Consider the following 24,235-nt stretch of genomic DNA (forward strand, 5'->3'; position numbering starts at 1 on the left):
GAAAGCTGTCAACGTCTATGTATTGACTGGGAAAAACGCATAAACAACCACTGGTGTAACCTTGTGGTGTAACCACAAGGTAGGAAACTCCAGACGCCATGCTTATTGAATTTCAGAGCTGGAAGGAGAGTTAGGGATCCAGCTCCCAGTTCCCAACCTCTGAGCAGATGCTGCCTGCAGTACTTATGATTTTAGGTGGTCCGACACACCGAGTCCACGGTTTCACAGATATCACCTAGATAAAGGCTAAGTTAAATGTCAGAGAAATTAAAGAAATATGTTGAATGTTTGCAGACATGACAAAGATCACAAAGATGGTCCTTGAAGGACTCAAGTTTGGGGAGTGAAACTCACTCAACCTACCTAAAAGGAACTGAGGACCCACACTGAGGCACACTCTCATGAATAGATAAGTAACGCTTTATTTATAGAAAACAAGAACTAATAAACAAACAAAAAATAAGTGTTTTACCTACATATCAAGTTTTCAGTGGCTCTTTCTACATTCACAAATACTGCCCTTTCTCCTTCTGTACCTCTGGGCGTTAATATACAAAAGCCTAAAGTGCACGATTCATACTCCAAGGCAACTTCCATGAACACTTCAAAAATAAAATCAAGGAAGAGATTTTATTGTAATTTCCTTAGGTTTAAGGCTGGATTTCTTTGGAGTCAGACTGTGTGTCATCAGCCTAAGTGTGAAGTCCTTGGTGAAAATCCACTTGCAGCCGTGGACTGCTTTAAGAAAATGGACTTACGAAAATTGGCAAGATAGATGTTGACCATCTAAGGTAGGCTGGCCACAGATCCTGTTATATTTGGCTCCTAGGGCCTCTCGCTTCCTCTGGCTGCAAATGGAAGAAGATGGGGTTCCTCATGACCCAGTTACTGTAACTTGATTTCCATATTTTAAACTAAAACTTACTACAGAAAAAGAGCAACCACAGCCTGAATATCTCCTGTTTAAATATTCAGTGCTCTAAAGAGCATTAAGTTGCAAAACTAAAAGTTTATTTTTTAAATGCAATGTAAAAAATAAAAAGCAGTCTTTTTTTTTTTTAGAATTGTGTGATCCCTTTTATATATTACTATTTCAAAATGTCAAGTGATAAACATTGGAAACAGAAAATAAAGCAGTAAGTCTTTAATGAAACACCTTTTTAAAAAACAACTAACCTTTTCAAATATTTTTTCCTATAAACAGGTAATTCAGGGAAAGGGACTGAAATTTATGTTCACTACAAGCAGATTTATTTCCAAAACAAATATTTTTCAAAGCTTTCCAGGACAGGCTGTGCTTTCACCCTGATCTTTCACTCTGTGTGTTGGTAGAATTGAGTCTTCTCTTTAATTTCACTTCCTTAGGAAGAATTTATTTTCCCAAACCAAACCTGACTTAAAAACCTACCATTTGCTTAATAATGAGTCAGAAAGTGTGGGGTTCACGTTTCTTCTAATTCGGTTGTGCTCTATCTTGGCTGCACATTAGTACCATTTGGGGAGCTTTAAAACATCTCTATGCTGCATCAGAGCCTAACAGGGGTGAAGAGGGCATCCATGCTGGGAAGGCAACTATGGTGGTGGTGATGGGAGATCCATTACATATGGGTGATTGACCAATAAGTAAATATATTAACGATGATGACAATCAGGTTTCTCACTATTGAAAAAAGGAGTTACCAAAATGGAAAAGGAGAAATCTCAAATGAACCCTGTAGCGTTGGATCAGAATTAGTTATTGGCACGAACTCATGACTTTTAACACATAGAAACAGACATAACAAAAAAAGTAGATGTAACTTTGTGTGCCTATATGTGTATATTTCCTTCATGTATGCAAACACACACGCTTATTGTCTAGCTCTATCACTGAGAGGGCTTGGGAACAAGCGACGTCCAAATACTGTAGGTATGAACACACCTCGAACCCAGATTATGTCTTCTAAATACCATTCTTTACTAAGAGAACCAGAGTTCTTCGGAAAAAGAGCTAATTTGGGGGCTTGAACATGGAAAGTACAAAATGAGCCTGGAATGCCTATTTGCCAAGAAGCAAGGAAATCTACAAATGATGGGACACATCAAATGGTCACAAAGGCTTGAAGGGGCTCCTACAAGCTAAATCTGGGACAATGTGACAATAAAAATAAGTAATGATAGTAACAGATTATAGGCCATTGCATAAAACAGGAAAACATCAGTCTATACAGATAGAAATAAGTAAATGAATACATTGAAAATGACAAGGAATGTAATAGAGTTTTAAAGCATCACACCATAAAAATACATACTGATTATAAAAGAGAAAATAATAATTATACAGAGGAGAAGCCTGGCAGACATTACCTTAATCAATAATCTATATGAATATCATCAATAATGGGACAAACTGAAATTGTGAGTCACCTGATTGGATGATCTGAGAACACAGCATCACTCCTATGATATGTATAACCTGAATATCATCACGAGGAAACATCAAACAGCCCCAAACTGAGCGACATTTTAGAAAACTACTGGTTTGCAATCTTCAAAAGTTTCAAGGTAATGAACACTAAGGGAAGACTGGGGAAGTGTTCCAAATGGAAGGAGACTAAAGAGATACAACCACCAATTGCAAAGTGTAATCCTTTTGCTATAAAGGCCATTACTGGGGCTAGTGTTAAACCTTGAGAAGGGGCTAAAGATTAAATGGTAGTAATGTATTAGTGTTAATTTTTTTGATGGTTTTATTGTGCATATATAGGAGAATGTTCGTGTTTTTTAGAAATACACTAGTATTCTAATTATTGGGGAAAGGATGCCCGTGATGGGACATTGGGTCAGCAATTTATTTTTAAATTATTAAGGGAAAAAAGTGTTGTGCTTTTTTTCCCCCAAAATCATAGTTGTAACTTTTCAGTAAGCTCAAGATTGTTTCCCAAAACAAAACACCAAAAAACAAACATCAGCAAAACCATTACCCAGGCAGTACTCCAGATCAATTACATAGGAATCAATGGGTTTTTTTCCCAAAGCCCCCACCCCCAAGTGGTTCTAACATGTAGTTGGAGTTGAGAACAACTACTCTAAGTTCCTGTGCTAAGCCTACACTTTAAAACATATCTATTTATACTTCAAAAATCAAACCTCCCATACAACAATCAAATACAAATGGCAGGGACTAGGTGGGTCTCACTTAACCTTCAAATGCTTCTAGATCTAGAAGCAGGAGAAATCATTGATACTTTCCCCCATCTCTAAACACACAGCCAGATGCAAGTGTAAACACTGTAATCGAGAATAAATCTACAATGATAAAAAGCCAAAACTACTCTTATCCAAAGTGAAGAAAATCAACAGTTTCCTTCTTTCTTCTTCTTCTTTTTTTTTAAACAAATAACCATCAGTTGCAAGAAGTATGTACAAGTGAGTTTTTTTTTGAGAAAGGCAGTATCTGAATAAAAGCGGAGATTATCCAATATTCCCCTGAGCTGAGGCAGAGCAAGACTCCTGTTTTGCATGCAAGTTCAGAACACTGAAGAATAACGATGCTGACATTCCTAATAACCTGCTGCTTCTCACATCCAAAGCCTCCAAGGGTCCGAGGCCATGCTGGGGACGTCCAGAGCTGTAATATCCAGATGACAATCCCCTAGAGCTGACATCCAGGGCCATTCACAGTACAGTTCCAAATTCTACACTTCCCTCATCCATTGTGCAGACCTGACACAAAAACCTTCCTCCTTTTTGTTGCCCGGTGACATCTTACCCCGTTGTCAAGCCCTAGCTCAATATCCATCTGCTTCAGTAAAGCCTTCCCTGACAACTCCAATTCATAAGAAACGCGCCCTCCTCTGTACACCTCACCACCTCTGCCGTGCCTCTTGTCTGGTCCTCGAGGGGTTCCAAGGCAGATACTATCAGTCACTGGCAGCACCAGAGCATGTAAAATGACTTTTCTATAGCATGGCTGCTTTGACCAGGGCTCTGGGAGGAAGAGCTGGGTTGGGGGCTCCTCTGTGTCTCACTTCCCTTCTACCAGGATGCCCAGGAACTGACCCATTTCTTTAACAAACATCTATGAGCCAGGCACTTTCCTAAGCAGTGGAGATACAGCAGAAACAAAACCAAACCCCAGCTCTCGGGCGGGCTTACGTTCCAGTGGGGTAGATAGGCAACAACCAATATACAACAAAGTACATGTATCTAATATACATTTCAGGTGGCAACAAGTGCCTCGAGGAGGACAGGGCAGGGTGAGCTGAAGGAGAAGGGTTAGAAAAGGCCTCTCTGATAAGGTGGCCTAGGAATGGAGACCCACGAGGCGAGGGAGATGCGGCTATCCGGGAGAGAGCACTCCAGGCAGAGGGAACAGTAAGTGTGAACAATGACACGGGGGTGTTTGGCAAGGAGGCTGGAGCAGAGGGAGTGAGGGAGACAGCGGCAGATGAGGTCAGAGAGGGAGCAGGGCTCTCGTGAGAGTCACTGCACTTTTCAAACCAACCGGGACACATCCCCCGAGAACTGAGTAAGGAATCAACCTGGGACTGGGGTGCACACACATAAAGCAACACTTCCGATACCTCTAATTCTCACCTTCAGTGAAAAGGCCCATTTCTCCCCTCCGGGTCAACACTTCCAGAGCTCCTGCTTCTGTCCTCCCAGGGGCTGGCACGCCTCCCTCAGAGCACCCATCACACTGCGGAACAGCAAGCCAAGTAGGTCTACGTTTGCTACCAATGAAGTCTCTGGACGCAGGGGAGTTGCGCTCCCTCTTATCATATGCACTGAGCACAAATACCAGGACACACTAGGCCCTCTACTAAGTGTTACCAAAACGCATGATCACGGAGCAAGCGACACTTTCCTATCCCTTCCGTGGGACACGTGTTCAAAAGAAAAGCCTCAAAGCACCTAATTAAATCACTTAACAAACATACGCTGAGTTACTATTATGTGCCAGGCCCTGATCTAGGCACTGGGCATGTAACAGTGGCCTCAGGGGCTGACAGTCTAGACGGAGACAGACACACACACGTATACAACGCCAGGAAATCGTTACAAATGCCATGAAGAGAATAAAGCTGGGAAAGGGGCTAGAGAGTGACCAAGAGGCAAGGGACAGGGAAGATGGTGAGCTACTTTACACAAGATGCTCACAGAAGGCCTCTCTCAGGCGGTGAGAGACCAAAATGAAGAACATTATCTGGGAGAAGAGTGACCAACCAGGCTGAGAGAACAGTAAACACAGGGTCCTGAGATGGGACAGTGCGTGGTGTGTATTTCGGGCTTTATTTTTTGGGGGGAGGAATATTCCTCTCCCTCCCTTCCCCAACCCCCCACAGTAAAACCCCACACATACCCTTCAGAGTTTTCTGTACTTATTTTGTAATAGTCCTCGCTCACATCAAAAGAACTAGGCATTCCATTTCTTAAAAGCTTCTGTCCTACGTCCGTCCGTCCGTCCTTCCTTCCTTATTTCAGTGCCTACTTCACGCCAAGCACTGTGCTAGAGGCCGAGATTCAGCAGCAAACTAGATGCAGTGCTGCTTGTCCTCCTGGAGCTCTCAGTTTAAATTTTTGTGTGTGTGATAATTTTCTTAAATTTTTATTTATTTATTTTGGCTGAGCTGGGTCTTCGTCGCGGGGTGCAGGCTTCTCTAGTTGCGGCACGCGGGCTTAGTTGAGGCATGTGGGATCTTAGTTCCCCCACCAGGGATCAAACCCGGGCCCCTTGCACTGGCAGCGTGGAATCTTAACCACTGGACCACCAGGGAAGTCCCTCAGTTTAAATTTTTAAACAGCTGCATCTCGCCTCACAGCTCAGACAACATCTTCAAGGGAGGAACCTCTGCTCTTGCTCTGCTTTACCAGCACTCTGGGGTACTCTGAAGACAGCTTACAGTGCCATTGGTGTTTTGAAAGTACCAGAACCCTGGATATGTGAATTCATAGCTTGTGATAATCCAGGTAAGAGATCAACTTCTTCCCACAAACTAGAATCATGACCAATGATTCCTGAATTGCTCAAACCCAAACCCATCATGCCTCAAACATCAAGTAGAGGCAGGGCTGACAATTTCATACTTGAAAGCAGTAATCACCAATATGCTGACTGGAGTGTAAAGATACTAAGAACCTCAATTCAGCTAAACAGACAGGGTTCATCTTAACAGGAATATGTGTCCAGATATAAAGAGCATCTTTCTTTTCTTTAATGTGGGGACAACTGGCCACAACACCATCACCACCTGATGCTCTCTGGTCAGTAAGTGTGGCGGCACCTTTGGTCCCAGTTCCTAACCAACTCTACACAATTGAGGCAGACAGACCCGAACGGATACAACAGATCCACCCAACATGTGAAACATGCCAGAAGCAAACCAATACTGTAAAAGAACAAGCTATCAGTACATCAACAACTTGGATGAATCTCCAGGGAATTATGGTAAGTGACAAAAGCCAATCCCAAAGGTTACATACTGTACGATTCTATTTACACAACATTCTAAAATGAATGTTGTTGTGGTCGTGAATGTTGTCAATGAAGGAAGTAGTTGTCAGGGGTTGCCAGGGGTTGAGGTGGGGTGAGGCAGGGTGATTATAAAAAAGGGTGACACTAGTGGTCCTTGTGGTGATGCATCTTCTGTATCTTGTTAGTGGTGGTGGATACATGAACCTACATGTGACAAAACTATAGAACTAAACACACACATACACAAATAAGCACAAGTAAAACTGGGGAAATCGAAATAAGATCGGTGAGTTATATCTGTCAGCATCTTGGCTGTAATACTGTACCACAGTTCTGCAAGAAGAAACCATTGGCAGAATCTGGGTAAAAGGTACCTGGAATCTCGACGTGTTATTTCTTACAACTGCATGTGAATCTACAATTATCTCAATAAAGATTTTAATTTAAAAAAAAGAGCCTCAAACATTGACTCATCTTTTAGTTATCTGTTTAAAATTTTTTAAGGACTTCTACTTTAAACAACTCTTTTAACAGCTCTTTATGAAAGTCACATAAGAGTCAAAAAGAATTTTAGAAAACATTTTAGTCCTGACATTCACAGAAATGCATTCCCCCAAATATTCTAGAATCTACACTCACTCTAATATATTCAAATTGTTATAGTTTTATCAGTCAAGGTTCCTTGTGTCTTCAGTACGTTAGATATGTGATAAATATGATACCACAGGATATTTAAAATGTTCCTCTACCACGCAATTCGTAATATCATCCTTCTACTGAGAATTTTAGTGCTGTACTAGTAATAAAAGCTATTATTTGACTTTGCGGTGGGTAAGTGCATCAATTCAGCCAACATCAACTCCAAGCCCCTTCTGGCCTATTTCCCAGACTCCCTTACAACTAGAGATTGAAATGTGACTTATGTCCTGCCAATAAGTTGCGCTCGTGCGTGACTTTACTAGGGAACTGACAGGGCACAGGGCACCCCTCTTCTCAGGGAGCAGACATGATGGGTCCTGGAGCCAAAACCTCTAACAGCGGTTTCCTGAATGTACAGGAAGAGGAAAAAGCTCCCGTGGGGCCGCCAGTTCCGTGGTGTGATTCCCAAGGATCTGTGAGACAGCATCACCATTTAATAAACCCCTGGCACCAGTGAGGGTGAATTAATTCTATTGTCTGACACTAAGAACTCTGTCCAACACGATATATATAAGCTTTCCAAAGCACATCTAATATATGTGACTTGTATAGACGTTTATTCCCTTAAAAGACAAACGGTAATCTCGGCAATTTATAAAACAGTAAGAAAATAACTAGACACAAAAGCATTAACATTCATAACCAATTAAGGATTAATGATACCACACACATATCTGGAGTGAGGAAAATTAACAAAAGGAGTGCAATGAAAAGAGTTAAGCAAAGTGCCAGAAGTATCCATTTAGAGTGTTTTTAATTAAAAACGCACACAGAAAGAGAGCATGTTGGAATAAATCCATTCCAGCAGAGGAATTACACAGCAGGATACTCCAAAGATCTGTGTTGGATTTGTTCTTAACATTTTTTCATTTGCTGGATCTGACTGAGGGAATTTAATGGGATGCTAATGTAATTTGCACATGATACTAAATTAGTAGACAAGGCCAAACAACACAGAGGCATCAAAATCATTCTAACACTGAGTGGCTCATGGGAGGAAAACAGTAACATTAAACCTAGAAAAATTAAGGTAAATATATTTTTCATTAATTTAGAAGGATGCAGAAATTTCTCCTGCCTTCAGTTGCATCATGTAATACGCAATAGGCTATTCTTTTGTGCGTCGGCAACAAAATTAACACCGCTCCTGCTACATATGACTTACCTTTCTACACGAAGCTGCGCAAAGCAATGCTTCTCAAACTTTAATGGGAATCTTGTTAAAATGCAGATTCTTATTTAGTAGGTGTGGGTTGGGACCTACAATTCTCCATTTCTAACAAGCTGCTGGTTCCTGGACCTTACTTTGAATAGCGCAGGTACAATGCCCTTGGTCGTTCTTTCTAGGAAATTATGGAATTGTAGTTACTTCTCCAAGGATAAATATTAACCTCATTAACATCAAGCTTATGCCTCGTTATTCCCATCTGTGTTTCAGTGCCAAATTACAGTGTAATCTTCATAAAGATATATTAAAAGTCAATTAAACAACTTGTGTAATACCAAATATGCATAAAATTCAACTGAAACGATGACATCAGCAATAGCTAGGACCAAATCTGTGCAGGCAAAAAATCCACGATGACATCAAATGTAAGGCATCAATAGTTGAAGGGGACCATCAACTGCAGGGTACGTGCAGATTTCAGGTATGTCAAACATGAAAAGAACTTGCGTTTCAGAATCAATGAAATATGGCAATAATACTTTTGCATATATAACCTCTGATTCTAAGCATCTCACAAATTCCCCCACTTTCCATAGATGAGGCACATGCAAGGAATAGGTTTATTTGGAATTACTCAAATCAAATAAAGGAAGATAATACATTTAAAAGACCTTGTTTTCACTTTCAAAAATTCCATGTGGCAAAAGTTATAACCAACGATGCAGGAGGTTTTTCCCTGCGAAACCCTTCAGGGTTAGAATGGTGCCTGAGGAACACATAATTTGAAATGACTCTTCTTATACTTTATATACTGTTGCCATGCAGCCCAGCAATCTATAACAAAACCTTCTATTCAATCTTAGTGCAACTGTGTAGGAAGTTCTCTGTATTGCTTTGGAGATTATCTCCTTATAGTTCCCACCCACCAGTCCTAAGCCTTCCTTTTCAGACCGCACAAGATAAGTCTTCTAAATCTGTATCTGTAGTCATCTATCATGCATCCCTGACGCTTTCTCAGTTTCTTCAAACATTTCACATGTGACCTGGTTTTCTGTCCCCTCACCACTGGGGTCATTATCCCCTAAACATGTCCAGTTTGTCTACATGCATCCAATTATCGGTTAAAGCAGGACCAAATAGAGTAGACCTGCCACTTCTTTGTCCCAGATAACATTTCACTGCCAATACAGCCAAAGAGCCAGTTTGCCTTCTTAGCAATCACATCTTTCTGAGTTACAGCTACCTCACACCCCTATTTTTCACAGTACTGCTAAGTTACTTCTCCAAGTCTGTGTGCAGGATCTCACATGTGTCTCTCCCAAAGTCCTCTGTGCCAGACTGTCTGTCAGCCTACCACTGCGGCCTCCTACAGTCTTCCCTGCACTGCAGGGAAAGGGCTGGAATAACATTTCCCAGAATCCCTTTCTCTGTCTGGTCTAGGTTGGATACAGCCAATGAGAGGCTCTCTCTTGGTCTGGAAGGCAGAAGTCAGTATTCTCTAAAAATAGTTGCAAGCAGACACATAGGCAGCGGCAGACAGGACTTTCCACTTTTACAGCAGCTTCCAGATGAACTGGAGCCATCCTGGAGCTGCAGGCAGCCGCTGAGATCACTGCTTCCCTGGGAACCCGGCACTCTACTTTCATCAACAATAACAGTGGTCTCCCTGCATTTCCCCCCCCAAGACTTTCTAATGGTTGTGTGAGCCTATAATTCCCTATAAAAAACCTTTTCTTCTAGGAAAATACAATGGGTTCTACAAAAAAAAGCTACCAGAATTAATAAATGACTTTAGCAAGGTTGTAGGATACAAGATCAATATACAAAATCAATTCTATTTCTATATACTAGCAACAAACAATCAGAAATTGAAACTGTAAAAAATCCTATTATAGTAGCATCCAAACTTACAAAATACTTAAGGATAAATCTGATTTAAAAAAATGTCCAATCCCTGCACACTGAAAACTATAAAATACTGATGAGAGAAAAATTTTAAAACCTAAATAAGTGGAGAGATATATTGTGTTCATGTATTGGAAGACAGCATTGTTTAGATGTGGATTCTCCCAAAATTAATGTACAGATTTGACACAATCCCTATCAAAATCCCAGCATGACTTTTTTTTTAGTAGAAACCGACAAGCTCTTTTTAAAATTCATCAGGACCCAGAATAGCCAACAAGTTTTAAAAAGAACATTTGGAGGACTCACACAACCTGACACCCAGACTTACTATAAAGGTACAGTAATCAAGACAGCGCAGTATTGGCAACGGCATAGACAAAAAGTTCAATGGGATAGAACAGATTCCAGAAATAGATTGACACAGAAATGGACAACTGATTTTCGAAAAAGGTGCAAAGGCAATTCAGCAGAGAAAGGATAGTCTGTTTTCAACAAATGGTGGGGTAGCAACTGAATAGCCATATGTTTAAAAAAGAACCTCAACCCATACCTTACACCACATACAAAAATTAACTCCAAATGGAACGAAGACCTGAATATAAAACTAAAAGAAAACACAGAAAAGAAAATCTTTGTTATCTTGGGTTAGGCAAATTATTTCTTAGCTACAACACCTAAAGCACAATCCACAAAAGAAAAAAGGTTGATAAAGTTGATTCATTAAAATTAAGAACTTCTGCTCGCCAAAAGATGCTGTTAAGAGAACAAAAAGAGCAGCAGACCGGGAGAAAATATTTGCAAATCACTTATCTGATAAAGAATGTGCGTCCAGATATATAAAGAACCCTCCAAACTCATTAATATGAAAACAACCCAATTTTCCAAACGGGCAGAAGATTTGAACAGACACTTCACCAAAGAAGATACACAGATGTGGCAAATAAGCACATAAACAGATGTTCAACATCATCAGTCATTAAGAAAAAACAAATTAAAACCACAGTGAGGTGATACCACATGCATACTTATTAGAATGTCCAAAATTTAAAAAACGGACCATACCAAGTCTTGGCAACTGGAACTCTCATGGTGGGAATGTTACGTGGTAACCAGTTCGGCATTTTCTTAAAAAGTTAGACACCTACCACATGACCCAGCCTTTCCTTGCCTAGGTATTTACCCTAGAGAAAAGAAAGCATACATCCAATACAAAGACTTCTAAATGAATATTCACAGCAGCTTTATTTGTAAGAGCTGAAAACTGTAAACTACTCAACGGTGCATCAATAGGTGAATGGATCAACAAATGGTGGGATTGCATACAATGAAACAGTTCTTAGCAATAAGGGGAATGAACTACTGACACACGTAACATGGATAAAACTCAAAATAATTATGTTGAATGAAAGAAACCAGATGAGAAGTACTGTATGTTCCATTTGTATTAAATTCTAGAAAATGCAAACTAATCTACGAGGGCACAAAGCAGATCAGTGGTTACCTGGGGGCTGGGAAGGGGCAGGAAGGGGTGAAAAGGAGGACTGACAAAGGGGCAAAAAGAGACTTTGGGGGATAAAGGATGCATTCCTTATCATGTGTATACACAGTTCAAAATTCAGTGTATTCTGAACACTTCAAATATAGGCAGTTTAGTATATGTCAATTATACCTCAATAAGGGGCCGAAATAAAAGAAAGGAAAAAACTCTTTCCTACATGGAATACCTGGAATGGCCTGTTTTCCTAGCAGAGCCCTGACTGTGCACTGGTACCAGTGAGATTTATCAGTTGAAATTTCACCCAGGTTGGGACTTCCCTGGTGGTGCAGTGGTTAAGAATCTGCCTGCCAGTGCAGGGGACAAGGGTTCGAGCCCTGGTCCGGGAAGATCCCACATGCCGTGGAGCAACTAAACCCATGCGCCACAACTACTGAGCCTGCGCTCTAGAGCCCACGAGCCACAACTACTGAAGCCCACGTGCCTAGAGTCCATGCTCCGCAATAAGAGAAGCCACCGCAATGAGAAGCACGTGCATCGCAACGAAGAGTAGCCCCTGCTCGCCACAACTAGAGAAAGCCCGTACAGCAGTGAAGACCCAATGCAGCCAAAAAATAAATTAATTAACTGAAAACAAAAAAAAGAAATTTCACCCAGGTTGTGCACACTGTTCCCTAAGATGGCAAATGTTTAACTCGGAGCTTCTGCACGGATAATGTTCCTGTGAGTGTAAAGTTTCATTTTTAAGTGCAATGAAGCCTCCTGTAAAAGAAAGCTTAATAAGGCAAATGTCTGAACTTTTAGACCTTTATATTTCATTGCTTTAACTCTCTGGATTGCTATAACCTACCAGCATGTTCACTGGGATTTTCTCCTGATGTTTCCATTCAGTTGGTAACACCTATATGGTGTGTTTATATTGTAACTCTGAATCAAATCTGCTAATTTTTCAACCATTCTTTAGGTTTTGCTTGCCTCAAACTAAGGTTCTTCAAGCTCAGAGGACCACTTAGGTTTTAAAGGGCTAAGATTTGGTGAATAAATCTTTGTTAACACCATCTCACATTTTACTCCTGAATGTGCTTTCCCACACGCTACAATTAAAATGCTAGGCTCCTAAAGACAGCCTGAAATTAGGAGTAGTTTTACAAATACCCAAACAGGCTAAGGAGCAGCATCATGACGAGGGCTATACCACATACTCTAATATTTATATCCTGCAACCACTAAAAACTATGTTTAAACCTTAAGGGCCAGACAAACACACAAAAGCCAGAGAAGCACTCTACCCTTAGTATTCAACAGCAAAGAAAGCGAAAAGAAACAAGGTATAGGAGTCCAAGCCAGGGTTCTGGAAATCACTATAAAATAGTGATGAAATACGGTTCCTCAGCAGAAAAGAAAATAAGCTTATCAATCAGAACCCACACTGTGAGGCACATGTTATTTAGGAGAAGAATTGACAACTTATTAACAGTAGATAGTGGGGCTGCTTTCACAAACATTTAGGTGCTTTTGTTTTTATATTGCTTTTCCACCCTTCTTTGCCTGCTTCCATGCATGGTCAAACACAATCACTATATTAAGAGAATAAATAATAATAACTGATCTTTGAAATCGGTAAGATTGTTAGCAATTCAACCAAAATCACAGTGGAAACTCCATTAAAAGGCAATTTTAAAGCAATTAAAATGTGACATAAGAGTATGCGGTGTCCACATGTATCCAGGAGGACTCAGTGGCCAGGATATCAAAATGCCTGAAGTGCTTCCACATGTCTATCCCCAGCAGGGCCTCATCTCTGAAGAAGCTGAGTCAGAAGCCTTGGTCTGAGGTTCGGACCCTTATGTGTGCACTCCCAATGGAACGGTCTGGAAAGTTTGGAGAGATTGTGGAAGGTCTGTTGCCTAACTACACAGGAGAAGGGAGTTGGGAAGTGTGTGCCCTCAACTGGGAGCCATTATCCTCAGGCTCTGGACCCTCCTCTCTCACTGACCAAGCCACTTTCTCGGGGCTATGTGTGCAAGTGGCTTGCACACATAAGAAACACGGCTAAACAGCGTGCATGAAAATCTTTAAAAGCATTACTCAGATCTAAGGGGGGGAGAAAAGAAGGGAATTCAAACAATAATCCATTTGGCTCTCCTCTGACCAAGGTGGGAGGGGTCTTATATCGCAGGCCTCCAGGGAAAGTGATTTTTGCACATCTTTCTAGATCTGTGCCTTAAGAGAAAGCCAAACATTTTATTCAGAAATTAAAATGGAAGAGATCTGGCCTTTCCTCAGAGATCACACAGTATACTGCAAACAATGAGTGAGACAGGCAGTGTGTAAGCTTCCTGATTATAATGCATCACTATCACTTTATTAAGTCTGTGCCTGTTATTCTAATTCTGGAAATCCTCTGAGAAAGGGTGCTATTTGTGACACTTATCTTGGTATCGAAAAATTAGCAGAGAAGGAAATCAACTCTGAATTCAGGATTCCACAGGTGACAGTCGTACCCTACTTCTCAATGCTCTTAATTTGTGCTCTATTTTCAGAATAGTAAAAATGGAAAGTCGTGTTCTTGTGTGCCAGTTATCATTTAAACCTAGCAAGTTGAATGATAATAACTGAGTTACCTTGAGGGATATGTACATTTCTGAAAGATAAGCATGTTTAATAAGTAACCAGCTACAGAGTAAAAATAACTCGTGAACTTACATGACCCATTTCTTCAATTAAAATTATACAACAGTGGGAAAATGACTCAAAATTTAAAATACGATGTACATACAGCCTTTTGGGAACAACTAAGCCAACATGTACCTGTGCTTGATGCTTCAAGATCAGATACAGGATGCCTAATTCCATTTAAGATGATATTCAAGGCACAGTTTTGTACCTAATTTCTACTTAGGTAACCTGAGGAAAATTTTTAGAGAGTGATTTACCATTGTAATCTTTAATAGCATCACCCAAATCTAAGGAATTTCAAATCTATGTTTTTAATACTCTCAGTAATAGCCAAGTGTAAATATCATGTTTTTTTGAGAGAACACTTAAGTTTCTCTTAAGCAAGAGATCAAGATCTTTTTTTCCCTGCAGTTAAGAATTACGCTTTCTATATATCACTTGAGTCTAGAGATTCTCAAGGAACGCATGCAGTATTTCTGTATTTTTTTGTGTGTTTCAGGACCCTCAGTTTCCAACATCTTCAAAGTTCTTTTGATTCCATCTCCCACAACCCCATATCCAAGCACAGTCAATTACAAGCAGAGCCCTCTACCAAGGTCACCAGGTGAAGAGAAAACACATAAGCTTTTAAGTCTGACAGTTTCAAGATCAAATTACATGTATCTCTCAAACACTAATGGTAGGAACTTGGGCAAATTACCTGGCTTCTAAGTCAGTTTCTGTATCTATAAAATGGGGGTTATACTAGTTATCTTGAAGACTGGTTGTGCTGATTAGACATGATGAATGAAAGCACCTTACAATACCCAGCCTATCAGCTGCTGCTGCTGCTTCTGGAAGCAGTGTCCTCCCCCTTCTCCTCCATATCAAGCATCTATTATGCATAAAGCACCAGATGAGGGGCTATGGGTGATACACAGGGGGTATGAGACACACACCATTTCTGAGACACACTCAAGAACCACCACGACTCTCTAGAGAATTAGACCCATATCTCAACACCTCACATGAAAATAAACTCCAGATGAAGGAAAGGTTTAAATATAAATGAAAGAAGGAAGGAAGGAAATCATTAAGGCACTGAAGAAGCTGGCTAATTTTTCTTTTCATAATTACAGAGTGAACAAAGACTTTCTAACTATGATACAAACTCAGATCTCATAAACAAATGATTGCTGTATCTATATAAAATACAGATATTTAAAAACTTTAAAACAATTATCATGATAAAACCCACCAGGAGCAAGATCAGTATTTGCTGGGAAAATATATTAGCAATTTATATCACAAAGAGCAAGGTTCCATAATACATAAAGAGCTCCTACAAATCAGTAAGGAAAAGGCCAACAATCCAATAGAAAAGTAGGTGAAGGAAATGAACACACAGTTCACAGATCACATCTAAAACATGAAAAGATGATCTACTGCATTCCGCATAAGAAAACACCATATTAAAACTGTACTGGGATACCACTTTTCACTTACCAAACTGTCAAAGACAAAATCTGTAAAAACACAGTGCTAACAAAGGTGCCAGGGAAAAAGGCATTCACATATGTTGCTGGTGAGAATATAAACTAGTAAAATATCTCTAGAGGACAATTTGAAAGTTTTCTATCAAAATTAAAGTGTACATAGTCTTTGACTTGGCTATTTCACTTTTAGGAGCATATCACAGGAAAATAACTGCACCTGTGGGAGACTATGCATGTAAAGGATATTCACTGCAACATGTTTGTAATGGCAAAATATGGGAAACAGTCCATCAATTAGGAAGCTGGTTATATGAATTATAGCTTATCCACACAAGGAATACTATGTAATTATAAAAGGAAGCTCTTTATGTACTAATGAAAATAGATCTTCAAGATATATTGTTAAACTTAAAAAGCAAGATGCAAACAAGTGTACTTTAATTACCATGTATGTAAGAAAAAGAGGGCTTACATGTAGTTCTTTATATGTGAACAGAGACTCCCCTAAAGAAACATTAAAAAAAACTAGTAACACTACTGCATCAGAAAAGGAAAAGCTGGGTGGTTGTAAGACAATTGTATACCTTTTTTGACCAGATAAATTCAATTTTAAAGACTATATCTGCAAATGATATTATCTGATAAGGGGTTAATATCCAAAATATGCAATGAACTCATACAACTCAACATTCAAAACAAAACAAAACAAAAACTTGATTTAAAAAATGAGCAGAGGTGACAGGGTGAGAGAGTGTCATGGACATATATACACTACCAAATGTAAAATAGATAACTAGTGGGAAGCAGCCGCATAGCACAGGGAGATCAGCTCGGTGCTTTGTGACCACCTAGAGGGGTGGGATAGGGAGGGTGGGAGGGAGGGAGATGCAAGAGGGAAGAGATATGGCAACATATGTATATGTGTAACTGATTCACTTTGTTGTAAAGCAGAAGCTAGCACACCATTGTAAAGCAATTATACTTCAATAAAGATGTTTAAAAAAAAAAAAAAAAAAAAAAAAAAAAATGAGCAGAGGACCTGAATAGACATTATCCCAAAGAAGACATACAGATGGCCAACAGACACATTAAAACTAATCACTAATCACCAGAGAAATGAAAACCAAAAGTACAAGGACATATATCACCTCATACCCGTCACAATGGCTATTATCAAAAAAGACAACAAATGAGTGGTGGCGAGGATGTGGAGAAAAGGGAACCCTGGTACACTGTTGGTGGGAATGTAAACCAATGCAGCCACTATGGAAAACAGTATGGAGGTTCCTCAAAAAATTAAAAATACAGTTACCGTACAATCCAGCAATTCAACTTCTGGGTATTTTTCTGAAGAAAACAAAAACACTAATTGGAAAAAGTATATGCACCCTACGTTCACTGCAGCATTGTTTATAATAGCCAAGATATGGAAGCCACCTAAGTGTCCACTGATAGATGAGTGGATAAAGAAGACATGATATATATACACAATGGAATATTACTCAGCCATAAAAAAAGAATGAAATCTTGCCATATGCAACAACATGGATGGACCTAGAGGGTATCATGCTAAGTGAAAAAAATCAAACAGAGAAAGACAAATACCGTATGACTTCACTTATATGTGGAATCTAAAAAACAGAACAAAAGAACAAACAGAACAAAACAGAACAGACTCACAGACATAGAGAACAAACAGGTGATTGCCAGAGAAGTGGGGGTGGGAGGATGAGTGAAATAGGTAAGGGATTAAGAAGTACAAATTTCCAGTTACAAAATAAATGAGTCACAGGGATCAAATGCACAGCATGGGGGATATATAGTTAATTTAAAAAAAGAGAGAGTAAGATGTTACCACTGGCGGGAAATGGTAGAGGGTACACAAGATTATTTCTTAAAACCCTTTTTTTTTCTTAACCACCATATTATTTCTTACAACTGCATGTGAATCTACAATTATTTCAAAACAAGAAGTTTAAATTTTTAAAAAAATCTATTTTATTTGAGTAAGCAATATAAAATGGATCTGGAAGTCAAATGGGTGGTCAAGGCAGTGATGCTATCCTGAGTTCAGAAGAAAGGTCACTGTTTGGCTTCAGCACGGGAACCTGATTCCCCGTGAGAGCCCTCCATTCCCCAGACAAGCCCCATCCCTCTCCGCCTATCTGGCCCATGCCCACCCCCCACCCCTGCCCCCCTGCACGCCTGGAATGCAAATCCCACTCCTTTCTTTTGGTTCCAATCAAGGCCTTCAAATAGCCAAGAAATTTCCCCTTGGTCATCTCCCCATCCCCTTTAAACACCTTTTATTCCTGACACCTCAGCATTTTGTATAGTGGTACACAGAGGGAACTGTGCAGTCCACCAAACATGAAGATGCAGGCTATCCAGATCAGCCATGATAGAATAAAAACTTCCTCAAGCAATAAGCTGCAAATGGACAATTAAGAGGTTTCAGGGACTCGCAACTTTTACCTCCACGAGGGGCTATGAGATGGTGTGAAGAGAGAGAAGGTCAGGGGAGACGCCAAAGAGCGAGAATTTGTTGCTGTCTCCACTCCTCCTGGGGTTGAAAGTGCCCGCATTATTAGGTATGAGTCATCATCCTGCCTCCTGGCTATACCCTAAAATGGAAAAAGAGATGGATGGGCCAGGACACCTTAACTTCAGGACATCAGCCATCAAAATCCTTCAATTAAATCACCCCTTATATGGACTCCAGGCTCACCAAGCAACCATCTAACTCTAAAACACAGGAAACCTGGAATTAGGGCAGATTGGGGCAGAATGTCCAATGGGAGTGCTGGAGCCAGGGCGGCCAGGAGGTAGACAGGAGTCAATAAAGGGGGCAAGAAGGGAGCCAATAATCTTTACCTAAGAGAAAACCAGCAACCAAACAAATCTGCGTTTACAAATTTCCTGAGCACTCAACTGGTGTAGGAACACGGCTCCTGAAACATCAGCTAGACACCCAAGATCTGTCTTAGGAATATACGTAAGTACTACTGTCAAACAATTCATACACCCGAAAGAAGGAAACCATTGCCCTGACAAAAAGAAACTATATGCTATGTTGTGTCACAGGGAATAGTGGAAGAACTGGAGTCTTCGACATGCTGGCGGGGCCTGAGCGTCTAGACACAAGATAGAATGCTACAGGTATCAACAAAACTGGCGGTGACGGTGGAGTGAGCTGGGAAGGGCAGGAGATGGGATGTCTTACAGGGATTCCACCATCATCAGGAAACCTGAAGCTTCCCAGAAACAGCCAAGCCCTCTCGCTAAAAGCATATTAGGTGGGACTTTGGGGTTAAAATTTATAGTTATTTGCTTTCCGCTACATGCCTGCTTTAGCTTTACATTTTTCACTCATTTTATTTGACATGCTCTGGGCCCTTACCAAATGAGACCAACGAGCCCAGTCTTGAAAAGCTAACAACTGCTCTCCAAATACACCAATTTCCTTTTTCCTAAAACAAAGGCTTTAAAAGGGAAAGGAAAGTGAGCGCATTCACAATTCCTGCCAATTTTTCTGGCCAACTTGGGGTTTCCACAGTTAAGCGTTCCACTCTTGTATGTACATCTTTTGCTAAAATAAAAAAAAAAAAAAACGATGAAACAAGAAGGGAAATCAAACACTATGTACCAGAACTAAACCACAGAAGTGCTAACCAAAAGGGAGAAAAATTTCCAAGAAGATAAAATGACTTAAGCAAACACTTGAACAACAGTGAGCACGCAAGGCTAACAGAACTATTTTCTGCCTCCAGCAGGGAAAATTCAAACAGTCCCTCCCTCCCTCTTCTAAGTCACTCTAATGTTGACAGAGTGACAAAGGCTCCCCAGAAGGTGGGGCTGGGGAGGGAAGGGGGCTCAACCTCCACCCCTCTCTCCAATGGAGAGGAAACTGCACCTGAGTACATATATATCGCCCTGCCTTACATCCTGGTCATACTCGGGATTCTGGCTTCAGCTCCAGGAACGTTGTGGCCTGTTCATGGTTATCAAGAATCTGGGGATCTTTCAACAGGGATTCCCCACTATACTTTCCGTAACCCACAAGTAACCGGTACTATAGATTTAGGATTCAGGAGGCCAGAGCATCCAGGCTAGGACATGCTAAAATGCTCCAACCTCCACCCCTCACCTACTATAACAGCAGGTCTCAGCAAGATCAGCTGTGAGCTGTAGCATAAACTGTTGCTAATAAAGTTCCTACGTTTCCTAATGGTTTTTTCAAAAGGAAGGGCTTCCCTGTGTAATAAAACATTTTTCTCCATGCAATCATTTAGTGCCCCCTATAGGCCACACCTTGTTCTGGGTACTCAGGATACAGGAGAAAAAGATAGAAATGGTGCTTACATTCCAGTAAGAGAAAACCAGCAGTAAGCCAACTAACTAATGAATAATATGATTTTAGTAGCGACCGATGAAGAAAATAAAGCAGGCAGGGTAATAGGACAGAATGTGGAGAGGTCAGAGAATGGGTTCTTCTGGATAAGGTAAGGGAAAGCTTCTGAGAAGGTGATATTTGAAAAAAAAGCCATGTGTGGGACGAATGTTCTAGAGAGAGGGAAGAACCAGTCTAAAAGGCACGGGGAGGGAACCAACTTGTTAAGTGAAAGGCACAGTAAGATCTGTGTGGCCACTGTTGACACCAAAGTATTTACCTGAAGTCTGCAGGGTAAAAGGCAGTTAGAAGAGTAGGTGCTGGCATGGGGTTGCAGGGAGGGGTCCACAGCGAACACCTAACAGCACCTGCTATCATGTCCAGGACTCTTCCTGTCCTCCCACTGCAATCAAAGAACCTCCAGCCTCCTGCTGGGCCTCCTCCAGCCCGCATTCCCAAGCCTGGATCTTTGCTTAAGGTGATTTCCACCTCCAGAAATGACTCTTGCTCCTTCAAACAGCTGTCCCTTGGTATCCACAGAGGATTGGTTCCAGGAACCCCCATGGACACCAAATCTTCGGATGTTCCAGTCCCTTATACAGAACGACGGAGTACAGTCGGCCCTCCGTATCCGCGGGTTCCGCATCCGTGAATTCAGCCAACCTGGGATAGGGAACCCGCGGACATGGAGGGCCAACAGTATATTGTTTCCATCTAGCTGAAGTTTCCCCACCCAAGTCTCAGCCCCTCCACGTCTTCCTGTTAGATCCAATGCAAGGATTCCTGTAAGCCCCAAGCACTTACTCATTTTTTTCTAAGCAAATATTGACTGTCCACCTTCTAAGTGCCCAGTATTATCCTGGTCCTGGGAACCAGACACAGGTCCTGACTTCGATGGGCTCAGCCTGCTCTCCCAGGGAGAGGAACTGGTAAACGACAATTTCTACACAATGGGGTAACTATAACAATAAAGGTTCATTTGACTTTTAATCAGATAACTGCCTCTGACAGCAACTTCACTCTTTTGTGGGTATATATGATGTCATCTGCCCGGTGGGCCTGCTTCCCAGAATGCCTGGACGTCTGGTTTAAGCCTGTTGCTCCTCAAAAGTGTCCTGGTTTGGACACTGACTGAACTCACCCTACCCATCAGGATCAAGCCTCCACTTCTGAGCCTGGCTCTTAAAGCCTGCCCTGCCTGTGGCCTCAATTTACATCTCCATCTCCTCTTCCTCGCCTCCCCAGACAAACCTTCACTTCCTGTTACTAGAACCCACTGTCACCTTCTGCCTTTTCTCTGGTCACCCTGTGCCACCCATGTTTAGTCCAAGAAAGGCACTCAGTAAATACTTGTGAATACAAAGAAATAAAGAGGACGTCTGTCCAACCGTCCCTGGGCTGGCTTGAGTCTCTCTCCTACAGAAGCCTTCTTGACAGCACTTCCCTGCCCTGCTCAGAATTCTTCACTATCACCTAGTCATCAATACGCTGCCATGTAATAGGATTTTACAATTATTTCTAGTATTATTAAATTAGGTCATTGTCTCTAAGAATATCATAAGCACCCTGAAAACAGTAGCCCTAACTCTATAAACTATTATAAAGAAATAAGCCTGAGAATTTGACAATCATACCAGGATTTACTGTGACAAATAAGTTTTGTCCTCCTCAAAGCAGTTATCTTGAAGACATCTCTGTGTTTAGTCCAGTAATATTTTCTTGGGTCAAATAGTTTGGTAACTCCTCTTTCAGACTATACCAGTGCTAGGGCACTTTTTTCAATATCTGAACTGCCTGCTTTATGAAAGCAATGCTAATCTGGATGTATAAATCCTAGAGGACTGGCTTAGAAAGAAATCACATAGCCACACTGTGCGTTCGTTCCTGACACTGCCTTAAACACAGTAGGCGTCAGCCCCCACTGTCACTGAACACATGAGGCAGGGCATCTGGAGCCCTGGCTCTGCATCCAACACTCACCAGCTCTGGGTCACACATGTGAGAGAAGGAATTTGGCTAGATGATGTCGGGTTACTTTCAGCCCTAACATTTTATGGTGATTTTACAGAATTAGTAAAATCCAATTTCAATAAAATAATTTGGGAACTATTACGTGGGACAAGTATCAAAAAAACAGTCTCTACGTTTTAATTGTTAGCTACCAAAAGGCTGATGCCAATAACACAGTGATGGAAGACAAGAAGCAATGAAGGAAACGCTTTCAAGGTCAGAAGGAATTTTCAGAGTATGGTAATGGGCTGCAGAAGGGATATATGTAGGGTATACCCAGCTCGAGGACAAGGCTTTTGCCCGTGTGACCAAGACCTTGAGAAGACAGAGGAAAGGAAGCAAAGTCATACACAGGGCACGGTACTGGATTAAGAGAAACAGTTTTAGAAATGCAGATATTGTGGGTTCATGTTGTAGCAAAATCTCCTATTTGAGACTAACAGCAACTCAAAGAAAGTAAGTAGGATAACTCCTACTTCTGTCTTTTGAGGAGGAGGTGGTAATACAGAATTAGGCTTTAATGAGGGTACACAGGTCTTCATATTGTTTTTCCATCTGAATATCTCAGAAGACAGCAATCTAATAACATACTACGACTTCCAGTTCAATAAGTGAAATTTTTTCTTATAGTTTGGCTACTTGTCAGTATTTTTTTGGGGGAAAAAACAGCCCTAATTTTTAATTTATTTATTTATTTTTGGCTGCGTTGGGTCTTCGTTGCTGCGCGGGGCTTTCTCTAGTTGCGGCGAGCGGGGGCTACTCTTCATTGCAGTGCGCGGGCTTCTCATTGCGGTGGCTTCTCTTGCCATGGAGCACGGGCTCTAGACGCACAGGCTTTAGTAGTTGTGGCACGTGGGCTCAGTAGTTGTGGTTCACGGGCTCTAGAGCGCAGGCTCAGTAGTTCTGGCGCACAGGCTTAGTCGCTCCACGGCATGTGGGATCTTCCCGGACCAGGGCTCAAACCCGTGTCCCCTGCATTGGCAGGTGGATTCTTAACCACTGTGCCTCCCAGGAAGCCCTACTTGTCAGTATTTTTACTGAAGTATTTTAACTCACAGCAAGAGAGACTTTCTCAAAAATTTTTAGCTTATAATAAAAATTAATTCACCATCAAGATATCACCAAATGGTCCCTTCCTACATTTAATAACTATTTATTTTACAATATCCCTGTTCATTCAACAATTATTTGAGCACATAGATGCGTCAGGCGTTTCTTACTGGGGACACCGCAGTCAAGAAAAGAAACAAGAAAAAACCAAACACTGACTTAGTCCTGCCCTCATGAAACTAACGGTGCAGCTGGGGAAGAGAGAAACGTATATAAACGTCCACTGAGGCTGTGATAAGTGCTGAAAGGGGTACAGGTACCATGAGTGCACGTGGTGGGGAGCACAGATCTGGGGGTGGGGCGGGGAGAAGGATGCTCCCAAGGAGGTTACAATTACACTGAGACTTAATGGAAGAAAGGGCAAACTGGGGAGGGGCGGGGGTCGTGGGTGTGTCCAAGCAGAGGGGGCAGCCCCGGCCAAGGCTGTGCAGCGGGACGAAACCGGGCTGTTGAGGAACTGAAATAAGACCAGTGTGGCTGGGTCACAAAGGCAGGGGAAGTGAAGTGTGAGGTGAGACTGGGCTTTTCACGGGGCCTGCAGGGGCTGTCGACCAATTTTCTTTTTTCCTCAGAGCATGGGAATCCACTGCTGATATCAGATTTCTATTTCAAAAAGGGCCCTGGCTGCAGAGGGGAGAGCAAGTGCGAGAGGAGCTGGGATGCAGGCCACGCGCATCCCGCTGGTCTTCCCAGGATGAGGCACGATCCCCGCAGGAGACAGACTGCATGTGCTGTTTTAACAGAGAGGTTTTTTTGTTTTTGTTTCTTTTAAAATAAAGAAATAGCTAGCTAGATAAATTTATTTATTTATTTTTGGCTGCGTTGGGTCTTCGTTGCTGCGTGC

At 41.4% G+C, this 24,235-nt stretch overlaps 1 protein-coding gene across 7 annotated transcripts in view; it reads right to left on the bottom strand.

Annotated features, from left to right (window-relative positions):
• The window catches only part of TNRC6B (trinucleotide repeat containing adaptor 6B), a 247,651-nt gene that overhangs the window by 72,928 nt on the left and 150,488 nt on the right, over positions 1-24,235 (bottom strand). The window contains exon 2 of one of the 7 annotated variants that reach the window (XM_061204450.1): positions 18,357-18,505. The exons of the other annotated variants lie outside the window; for them this stretch is intronic. Within the exon in view, the coding sequence (XP_061060433.1) occupies positions 18,357-18,466 (110 nt within the window). The 5' untranslated portion in view covers positions 18,467-18,505. The remainder of the gene's footprint in view (positions 1-18,356; positions 18,506-24,235) is intronic. 7 annotated transcript variants of the gene reach the window in all.

The sequence above is a fragment of the Eubalaena glacialis genome, chromosome 11 (assembly GCF_028564815.1).
Source record: "Eubalaena glacialis isolate mEubGla1 chromosome 11, mEubGla1.1.hap2.+ XY, whole genome shotgun sequence".
Taxonomy (NCBI): Eukaryota; Metazoa; Chordata; class Mammalia; order Artiodactyla; family Balaenidae; genus Eubalaena; species Eubalaena glacialis.